The sequence below is a fragment of the Rattus norvegicus genome, chromosome 16, assembly GCF_036323735.1.
Source record: "Rattus norvegicus strain BN/NHsdMcwi chromosome 16, GRCr8, whole genome shotgun sequence".
NCBI classification, from domain to species: Eukaryota; Metazoa; Chordata; class Mammalia; order Rodentia; family Muridae; genus Rattus; species Rattus norvegicus.
In genome coordinates this window covers 73,166,847-73,177,438 of record NC_086034.1, presented here as the reverse complement: position 1 = coordinate 73,177,438, position 10,592 = coordinate 73,166,847, and the positions used below count along the sequence as shown (strand labels likewise).

The window sequence follows — 10,592 nt, the reverse complement described above, 5'->3', positions numbered from 1 at the left end:
TAGTTAAAGTTAGTTTTTCCTTTTTGAGATGAGGGGATTACCCAGGCTGATCCTGAACTCTCGGTTCAACTGATGCTCCTACCTCACTGTCCCAGTACCTATGATCAACAGTGTTCTCTATTATATTTGGTTTAAAAATGTACATATGTAATGGGGTGTGTGTGACAGGGTTTCTCTGTGTAGCCCTGGCTGTCCTGGAACTCACTCTGTAGACCAGGCTGGTCTCGCACTGCCTCTGCTGGGATTAAAGGTACATGCTACCACTGCCTGGCTTATATTTTTAATATATAAAATATGAAACCGGGGTTGGGGATTTAGCTCAGTGGTAGAGCACTTGCCTAGCAAGCGCAAGGCCCTGGGTTTGGTCCCCAGCTCCGAAAAAAAGAATAAAAAAATAAAATAAGATAAAATAAAATATGAAACCTTTCAAGTCCTTGAAAAGATTAAAAACACAATTATAGAGCTGGAAAGACGGCTCAGAGGAGCGCTTGCTGCTATTCCAGGGGACAAGAGTTCAGTTCCCAGCACCCACATCAGGCAGCTTACAATAGTCTAACTCCAGCTCCAGGAGATCAGATACCTCTGGCTTCTGCTGCAGATGCCTACATGTGCACAGCCCCACATGCAGACACACCACACACACACACACACACACACACACACACACACACACACACACACACACACACACACACCACTTATACATAATTTAAAACAACGAATCCTAAAAAGCTTCACAATTTTAACATTTCTGAAGGTTAATACATAAAGGGTAAGAATTTCAGCCAGGAACAACTAGGAACAGAAGGAAACAAGTTCTCTGAGGCTGGGAGGACATATAGATCCTGCTTATGTGCACAAGGCCCTGGGTCCCAATGCTAGCATGGCTGAGGCTGTGGTTTCTCATCAGTAGTTGTAATTTCTACTTTAGGAGGGTGGGGGCGCTCTGCATCAACCCTGGGGCATAAAGCATGCTAAGGGAGGTACCCAAGGGTTTTTAGGAGGAAGCTTTCCTTTTTGTTTGCCATTTCAAATGTGTTTCTTGCCTACCCTTCGCCTCTCTCGTCTGGTTAGCACCTGTCCGTGCAGCAGCCTCCAAACTATTCTGGCAGCGACTTTGGTGTCAATCCAAAGTAAACTGAATCCATTGTAATAGTATTTAACTTCATCTATGATTTTCTGTCTCAAGGACCACTTTCCTTCTGCAACCTCGGTCTGGTCATCTTTGGTAGGCTGAGGGTCTGTCGCCTTTGGCTCTTCCGGGATTTGCTCCGGCTGAGGTTTACCAGGGTGATTTTGTAGCCAGCAAGTCGTGTGCAGTTTTTGGGGGAGTCTGGTTCGTAAGGGATGGACTTTATTGTTGCCTGTGAGCCCAGGGTAGGAGTACTTCCTGCTTCCACAGTTTTTCATATAGGCTGTACGCAAATGAGAATCTGGCAAGTGGAAAAATGCAAGTGGAGGGAAGTGAGAGCAGGGAGGGTGCACGGAATGGCCAGGCAATCTAGAAAAGAAGGATGACACTCTCTCAGTGAGATGTATTACACACAACAAAAGGGCATTTCATCTGGTTAAAACAAGACAAAAGCTCTCTTACTTCTCCCTCTTACTCTTTGTTCTTCTCTGTTCTTGCCCCCTTCCCACCAACTGCCCATGGCCTGCCTCCTGTGTCCTCTACTCTTCTTCTCTCATTAAATCTCCCCATGTGAAAAAAAACAAAAACAAGACAATAAGGCTATAAGCAACTGTTGTTTGTTGTTTACTAACGGATGAAATACAATAGTGTGTGCATATATGTGTGTGTGTGTGTGTGTGTGTGTGTGTGTGTGTGTGTACTTGTATGTTGCTGGGCATCAACCCAGGACCTTATGTCCTTCCTGAGAATCTGATCTACCATTGAGCTACAAGCCCTCTATGTCCAGCCAGAAATGTAACTTCTTTTTTGAACTGACATTGAGGCAGGGTTTCTTTATGTAGCTCTGGCTCTCCTGGAACCTGCCTGTAGACCAGGCAGGCCTGGAATTCAGAGATTTGCCTTCCTCTGCCTCCCTAGTGCTGGGATTAAGTCGTGCACTATTAAGACTATACTGGGAACTAAAGCCAAAAAAAAGTAGGTCGCACGTGTTAGACAAGCGTTCAATCATTGAGTTGTACCTCTAAATTAAAAATTAACTTAAAAAAAGATTTATTTATTTACTTTATGTATGCGAGTACACTGCAGCTGTCTTCAGACACACCAGAAGAGGGCATGGGATCTCTTTACAGATGGTTGTAAACCACCATGTGGTTGCTGGGAATTGAACTCAGGACCTCAGGAAGAGCAATCAGTGCTCTTAACTGCTGAGCCATCTCTCCAGCCCAAAATTAACTTAAAAAGAAGTTAATTTTTTTTAAAAAAAATCTATTTATTTATTATGTATACATCATGCAGCTTCCTGCCTGCATGTGCACCTACAGGCCAGAAGAAGGCATCAGACCTCATTACGGATGGTTGTGAGCCACCATGTGGTTGCTGGGAATTGAACTCAGGACCTCTGGAAGAGCAGTCAGTGCTCTTAACCGCTGAGCCATCTCTCCAGCCCCCAAAATTAACTTCTTAAACAGCTGAATTGTGCTCAATCATTGAAGATATTCTTATGAAAAATATTTAAGTAATTCTGAAGAGTAATTTGCCATAGCAAGTTACAAGTTCTGAAACTATTAATTTAAACATCTAGGGGCCAGTGAGATAGTTCAAGGGTGTAAAGGCACTTGATGTTAAACCCTGGTTAAATCCTTGGGACCCAGATGGTAGGAGGATAGAACTGACTTCCACAAGATGTTCCACAAGATGATCCCCAAAAGGGTGCTAGGGCATGCCCTTTTGAGTAATTAAGTAACAGAAAGAATGTAAAATACCTTATTAAAAAATATCTATTGGGGGCTGGAGAAATGGCTCAGTGGTGAAGAGTACTGGCTGCTCTTCCAGAGGTCCTGAGTTCAAATCCCAGCAACCACATGGTGGCTCACAACCATCTGTAATGAGAACCGATACCCTCTTCTGGTGTGTCTGAAGACATCAACAGTGTACTTATATATAATAAATAAATCTTTGAAAAAATATCTATTGGAAAACATTTCTGTCAGGGATGATGCTTGACAGTGCTGTCTGTCTCTCATAAAGTAGATGAAGATCTGACTTGTACTGTTAGCCGCTCTACTGATAACCAAGAATATTTTGAAGAAACAACTTTATAGTCCCCGTGAGGATTAACCAATCAGGTGATACTGCTTTGTCTGTGTGTGTATGGATTCCTTCGAAGTGAAGAAATTCCTCAAGAGCCTTTGAAAATAGGAATTAGAATTGAGCACCTCAACCCGCAGTTTTATATTCTATATAAATATTATATACAATATTTTATATTGTAGTTAAACTAAAACATAAGATCTTAAAAACACAATGCATCCAAGTAAAGAAAGCGACAACAGGCCGAGAGCTGGTCGGAGTGGCCGCTGCCTTTAGGCAGGGCAGAAGCAGGCGGATCTCTGAGCGGCATGACTCTGTGGTCTACAGAGTGAGTTCCAGGACACAAAGTTGAGATCGTGCCTCACAAAACAACAACAAAACCCAAGATACTTTTTTGTTTTTGGCTAAAGGATGGCCTTTTCCTATTCTTTAGTGCAATTTTTAAACATATCAATACATAGTCTATAAATGGCCAAGAGGAAAAATATACAATGAATGTGGCAAGTGGTGAGTATTTAGTTAATACTCCTCTGAATGTGTAGGTGAGATGACAAGAGGCCTTAGACCGGGAACCTGTCCTGGGCTGAGATTGTTCTCAATCTGCTTCACTCCTCCTCACACCCGAGGTCTTCATGTAATCTTTGTCAATAACAGAGGTGTCACTCTAAGACTGTCTCATCTATTTTTCCTCTATCATGTAGTTACAAAATTACTCAGCTTACATTCTAAAGCAGTTCAAATTAAAATATGCTCCTCTGGAGCTGGAGAGATGGCTCAGTGGTCAAGAGCACTGACTGTTCTTCCTGAGGTCCTGAGTTCAAATCCCAGCAACCACATGGTGGCTCACAACCATCTGTAATGGGATCTGATGCCCTCTTCTGGTGTGTGTCTGAAGACAACTATAGTGTACTCGTATACATAAAATAAATAAATCTTTTAAAAAAATATGCTCTTCCTTAAAATGTACTGAAAACTCTGCAAGGTTTTGTACTCAGCCAATCCTTTGTTATGTTGGTTACTTCTTTGAGACAGGGTCCCACTATGTAGCCCATGGTGGCCTTGAACTCACAGAGACCAGCCTACCTCTGCCTCCTGAGTGCTGGGACTAAAGGTATTTGTCACCATGTCTGGCCAGAAACCAATCCTTTTACAACACATATTTTCCATATAAATGCATGAATTTAATGTACATTTTTGTGGGAAATTCCAAGCCTTACCTTGTCCAGAAAATAGCTAAGAATGAATTATAACTGTAGAAGGCCATTTTTTTTTTTGTTTGTTTCAACCAACCAACACAGAGACCTAGGCAAAAGAAGTAGACAATTTAGTATTTTAAAAAGGCATCAAATACCAGAATTCGGGCGTTTTTTAAAAAAAAACTAATGCAAGGGTAGAAATTTGCATATTCAAGGTGTAAAATTTCCTTCAAGTTCATTTCCAACAGTCACAGTATTTTCTTAGCTCTGGATTTGAAAATGATCCCAACACACAGAAATGGGTTCTAAGAAGATGATTGTGAAGACGATATGGCCTCCAAAGGCTTTTATTATTTCTGGTCAACAGTGTCTAATAATCTGCTGCGACGGTTAAAAGGAGAAAGACATCTTTATCTGTAACCAGAAAATACAAGTAGAAAGTAAACATCCTGGATTCATTTACCGCCAACCCCAAAAGTCTAAAAGTTCTTACTAATTTTATATGTGAACAGCGAAGACATAATGGTACCTACTAATAGCTCAAGCGCAGATGCAAACGGATCCCATCCTAGGGTTTCTGAATCGCCAGAGTCCGAACTAAGCTCTGTACCTTTAACTAAAACCGTTCTCCACCCCGAGCCGCTCTTCGGCTACTGGCATAATTCTGCTATCTCGCAACCGTGCCGGAAGGAGGTTCCCGCCTGGCCGCCCCCATCCCACGGAAACCTCAGCTACAAAAGCTAACATCGCAAACCGGGCTCAGCACCTCGGAAACCAGCCCCACTGCGGACGGCGCTCCTCCGGGGTGTGGGGGCGGCGGGCCTGCTGCGGAGGCTCCCCAGCCCTCGGCTCCCGGCTCTGGGCCACTCCCAGGCAGTCTGCCCGGCGTTTCGGGGAACCCCACGCCCAGCACTGCGGGGTTACCTCTGCACCCCGCGCTCGCCGCACCAGTGCAAAAGGAGCCCTCGGCTCTCGGCCGGTGGCTTCCGCGGAATGGGGGAAGGACTGTGGTGGGTCTGGGGATTGTTGGAGTGGGGTTAGGTACACCGTAGGGGAAAATGTCCAAAGTTTAGGGGTGAGGTCTGGGGCTGACAGGAGACGCCGAGGGAGCCCGTGATCACTACGAGATGACTAAGGCCCCAAACCCTACCTTCCCAATGCCTCCCCGCCCCCACGTTAGAGAGGCCGGAAGCCCAGTCTCCATGGTTCCACCTCCTGCGCCTCGCCCTGTGACGTCACTCCGAGTGACGCCACTACCATCCAATGAGCTCTCAAATCCTGGGAAGGGCTCGTGTCCTTCACGGTAGCGGCGCGGAAGGCGGCAGGTTCCCTGCACGAGCCCGCGAAGTCACTTCTGGGTTGAAGTTAGTTTAGCAGCGTCTGTATTATCGGACCAAAGCTGCTTTTTCCCCCTGCCTGCCCACATTCTGTAGTCTGGCTAACTCCCCGAGAACTACTTGAATGAAGGCTCTACCAGAGTAAGGTCTGATAGTCGCCTTTGTAACCCATCTTGGAGTCACTAATGACATCGCTTTGATGTTTCCGTTCCTCACCCTTCAAACTACCTAGAGGTCTCGGGTTGACGGAGGAGGTTGTGGGGTCCTGGTGACAGAAGGGGCAGCATTGAGAAAGAAAACACCTTTCTTTTGCGGGGTCTAAGGGTGGAATGCTTCTGAAATCTTCATACAGAATTTGATTTTCTCTTTAAAAAATTTGTTTCACGTTGTCGCTTATCATTAGTTGTGTAGAAATCTCAACATTCAAAAATATATTCTAATGTACATGTTAAATAAGATAGACATTGCGAGTTTAAGGAGACCAGATCCCAGGGAAGGAAACTAAGCCAGCTTTGCAAAGTTAAAGTTCTGAAAAACATTCTTGTTCCTATTTATTTGTTTATCTGGTTTTAACTTTTTTCAATTTGTTTATTTTTTGAGACTTATGTAAATACGGACTGATGAAACTCAATAGATAGCAGAAAGTGGTTTTGAATCCTTGAAACTCCTGCCTGCCTCCCCAGTGCTTGGATTACAAGTGTGCACCACTACAACCAACTTTGGCCCTCTCTCTCGCTCTGTCTGTCTGCCCCCCCCCCCCCTCTCTCTCTCTCTCTCTCTCTCTCTCTCTCTATATATATATATATATATATATATATATATATGTGTGTGTGTATATATATATATGCCTCGCTCGAGCTTTCTTCAACCTTTCTCTTTGATAACTCTGATGATAAAATTATGAGCTGTACAAAATAGAATAAGTTTTGAGGGCTGGACATGGCAGCGTATGCCTTTTATCCCAGTACTTAATGGACAGGCAGATCTCTGTGAGCTCAAGGTCATGTTGGCCTACAAAAGTGAGGTCCAAGACAGCCAGTGCTACACAGTGGGATCCTGTTTCAAAAGAACCGAAAGGGAAAACAAAAAAAGAAATCAAATGGACTACTTATGGACTACTTAAAATAAGCAAAACTTTTCAGTTTGGCCACTAGGGGTCCCTTTGTGCATGTCAGGCAATTTTCAACTAGGAGTTCCGTTTCACAGTCTGATCTTTAAGAATTAAAATTTACAAAACTTAACTCCTCCTTCCCCGCCTTGAGACAGGGTCTCACTATGTAGCCCTGGCTGGCCTGGAACTCACTGTGTAAACTAGGCTAGCCTCCAATTCACCAAGATCCTCCTGGCTCCTGATTAAACAAGTGTACCACTGTCCCAGGCTAAAACTTTCCTCTTGTTTTCTCTGCCTGAAAATTCTAAGCTCTACAGTAATTATTTTAATATTGATTGTATGCAAAAACATTCTTCTCATTTTACAATGAGATATTATACTGGAATAATTCTTACCCATGAATTACATTCACTTACAAACAGGCCCAGTAAAATTTATTAAATATTATAAACCAGATGAACTGTCCCATACCCAGTGTTTGAAACATAAAGTAGATTTTCTAATATGGTCACAAGTTAACAATCCAATTCTTTAAAAAGGGGGTGGGGCTATTCTTATGAGCCATTTGTTTAAAACAAGGAATACTTTCTCTAGGCATGGGTGCTTTATCAGTCTTGACAATTTGGTGTTTAGGATGAATTGAATATATATTTACCACCATAACTTGGAGCAGCCTATTCACTTGCTATTGGAAAGAGTAAGCGTGCTTTGAACCTCAGAATGTTAGATGATGAAACATAAAGTAGGAAGTGTGCCTATGTCCCCAAATAAAGCCTCTGAGAACATTTTTGAGCTCCTTAAATGGGAAATCCAAATGGGAGGTGGAAAGCAGGAAGGTTGGGGCAGGATCACACTTGGTTCACATCACTCCTTTGGTCACCTTTCTTATTTATAAATTTGCCTCATAAAAGCAGTTTTGGCTCCTTTAAGTTGTAGTACTACAGAAAGGATAGGCTTCAAATAGTGAAAAGCCTGGTTTAGTAGTCCCAGCCTGTAATCTCATTGAGTGGGTAAAGTGGGGAAGGAGGATTGCTGGATCCGGTTGTATTGTGGGCAACAGAAGCAAACCCCATTTCAAAATAAATGAGTGAGCTTAAATAGACAATGGTTACAGATTAGGTGGGAGTGGTAATTTATGCCTATAATGCAGATATCCTGGAGGCTGAGGCTGGACAATCAATTGTCATGAGTTCAAGACCAGCCTAGGTTTAACAAGACTTTACAGATGAACATGAGTGGACAAAGGAGGTAGCTCATCTGAAAAGGTGTTTGCAGCAGCACCGACGACTGGAGTTCAAGCCCTGTAACATGGTGAAAGTCTGGAACGAGTTCCCACAAGTACTCCTCTGATATTTACACACACACATAAAATAACACAAAATACTATTGGCCCCCTGCACGGTGGTACACACTTTAATTATAACATTTGGCAGGCAGAGGCAGAAACTATGTTAGGTTGAGGCCAACCTGATCTTCATAGAAAGTTCCATAACAGCCAGGGACCCTGTCAAAAAAAAAAAAAAAAAAGAAAAAAAAGAAAAGACAAGCACTAGGGAGGCAGAGACAGGTGAATCTCTGAGTTCGAGGCCAGTCTGGTCTACAAAGGGAGTTCCAGGACATCCAGGACTGTTACAGAGAGAAACTCTTGTGTCCAAAAACCAAAAGGAAAACCAAACCAAAAAATATAATATCATCAATGGAATTTTTTTCCACCATCACCCTTACATTAATGTCTATTAAAATCAGTGAACTGCAGAGATTTTACTAAAATTCTGAGGTAGTGGGCTGGAGAGATGGACCAATGGTTAAGAACACTTGTTCTTGAAGAGGGCAAGGGTTTGATTCCTAGCACTCAAGAGGCTGCTCACAACCATCCATAACACCAGTTCCAGTAGATCTGACACCTTTTCTGACCTCCTCGGGGACGTGGCACGCACAAGGCGCACAGATAAATATGTGAGCAAAACACGCATAAACATAAAATTATGAAATCTTAAAAACACTCCTGAGGTGGTATTTGAAACCAGGAGTTTCTCGTAATGGTTAGCTCAAGCACTGTAGTCTCTATGGAGAGGAGGATGGCACTTTGTAGTGACAGGGTTCCGTAATTCTCAGAACAGAAACCAAGAGTGTGTATCAGTTTCCTCATTTGCTCCCTACGTATGTTTCCTTTCTAAGTTCACGTCTCCGCGTTGGACGTTCTAAGTAATTACCACCAGGCCCCAAGAAACTACATCTGTACACCCCCTAAACGACTGTTTACCCGGCCCTGACATTGTATTACTCGTATTTCCTAGAATGGGGAGGGCTAGGGGTTTGCAGAGTTCTGCCTCCTTCCTCTCACTCTCCGGTGATCGCTCTGGGACAAATACCCCCACGTCACTCGGTTCCGAGGTCTGGCCCGGAGCAGCGCAGGGCCGGGGCACGTGACCCGCCCGCAGTCCTCGCTGTGGCCCGCGGCCCGGGATGCAGTCGCGCTGACGTCCTCCTGGTTACCCACAAGCCTCTGTACCCCAGTGCGGGCAGGAAGAGGGCAACCGGGTCCAGTGCCTGCCCGGGAGGACGGGGTGCCTTCTGAGCCGGACGCGAACTCTGCCCAGTACCCCCCAGTACTTGTAAACTGGCAGCCACCCGTCTCTCACTGCCCCGGCTCAGGCTCTCGTCCTAACGTACTACCCGGTGTCTGGGACGCGGAGGCCAGGGCGCTCTGCTGACAGCTGTCAGGCTGTCATCGACTCCCAAGCCTCGGCTCTCCCCGGTCTGCGTCATTGCGTACCGGTCATTAGGTTCTTCCTAACATCTAGGAATTGTAGAGCAGGGCCACTCGAATACCATATGGCGTCTAGTACGTGCTGCCGTTTAGTAAGTATTAGCCTTGCAGGCCCGACCTGGCTGCCCCTCCGCACCAGCCCTTCCTTTCCCTCTGCCTCATCGCCTGCGGTCTCGCGTCTGCTCCAGACTCTCGCGCGCCCCTCCTCTCCGCGGCTGACGAACCTCTTCCTTCTTCGCTCTCAGTGCCGGGTCCCGGACTGCATTTCCCGGCAGGCGCCGCGGCCTCTGGCCAATGGGGGACTTAGGATTTGGCGGCGGCGGCGCCGAACGGGGCGGGGGGGCTTTGTGCGCGGAGGCGGCGGCGGCGGCGACGGCAGCGGGAGCTGGCGGCGCGGAGATCCGGACGGAGGCCGAGGCTGGGGCTGGGTGCCGGGCGTCTGGGAAAGGTGTGCAGCTTTCTATCGGAGCCCCGGGACCCCGCTGCCGTTTGGGGCCGCCAACCTCCGGCTCCTCTCAGGCACCAGCAGCTACGCGGCGACCCCCGTCCGGCCGCCTCCCCTTCGCTCCGCGTCGCCCGCAGCCTTCCGTCTGCCCGCAAACGAGCCCGGCCGGCCGGGCCGTGGCCCTCCTCAGTGCCGGCCGCCATGGCAGGGGTGCTCGGCGCGGGGGAAATCTAGTCCGAGGATTTCATGCGGCCTAGCTCGGTTCCGTCTCCTGCGCCCGCGGTCCCGGCAGCTGCCGGCAACCCAGCCCCACTTCGGGCCTCCGTGTCTCTCCTGTGATCGTACTGACACGGCAGGGGGGTTAGAATGGAACAAACTGAAGGTAAAGTGCTTGTGTATGTGTGTGTTGCGCGTCAGGGCTTAGGAGGATCCTTGGGGTGGGAGCGACCTAAGACCCAGGAACCGTAAGGAGTGAGACCCTGGAAGAGAAGGGGCTGCGGATGGCCTGAA

At 46.4% G+C, this 10,592-nt stretch overlaps 2 protein-coding genes across 62 annotated transcripts in view; one reads left to right on the top strand and one right to left on the bottom strand.

Annotated features, from left to right (window-relative positions):
• Positions 1-5,671, bottom strand: part of Letm2 (leucine zipper and EF-hand containing transmembrane protein 2) — a 20,569-nt gene extending 14,898 nt beyond the window's left edge. For 5 of the 50 annotated variants that reach the window (XM_063275526.1, XM_063275564.1, XM_063275558.1 and 2 more), the window contains exons 1-3: positions 5,344-5,609; positions 4,441-4,525; positions 1,051-1,501 (exon numbers count right to left, since the gene is read on the bottom strand). In XM_063275526.1, the coding sequence (XP_063131596.1) occupies positions 1,051-1,501; positions 4,441-4,487 (498 nt within the window). In that variant the 5' untranslated portion in view covers positions 4,488-4,525; positions 5,344-5,609. Of the gene's footprint in view, positions 1-1,050; positions 1,502-2,895; positions 3,013-4,440 lie in introns of all 50 variants that reach the window. The other 45 variants (XM_039094664.2, XM_039094665.2, XM_063275561.1 and 42 more) reach the window with 27 other exon arrangements.
• Positions 5,672-7,356: 1,685 nt separating this feature from the next.
• The window catches only part of Nsd3 (nuclear receptor binding SET domain protein 3), a 113,335-nt gene continuing 110,099 nt past the window's right edge, over positions 7,357-10,592 (top strand). For 9 of the 12 annotated variants that reach the window (XM_063275246.1, XM_006253311.5, XM_006253309.5 and 6 more), the window contains exon 1: positions 10,324-10,464. Coding sequence is in view for 1 of the 12 variants with exons in the window: in NM_001106090.1 (NP_001099560.1) it covers positions 9,703-9,712 (10 nt within the window). In the remaining 11 variants the exon portion in view is untranslated. Of the gene's footprint in view, positions 9,730-10,323; positions 10,465-10,592 lie in introns of those variants that run through there. The other 3 variants (XM_039094399.2, NM_001106090.1, XM_063275244.1) reach the window with 3 other exon arrangements.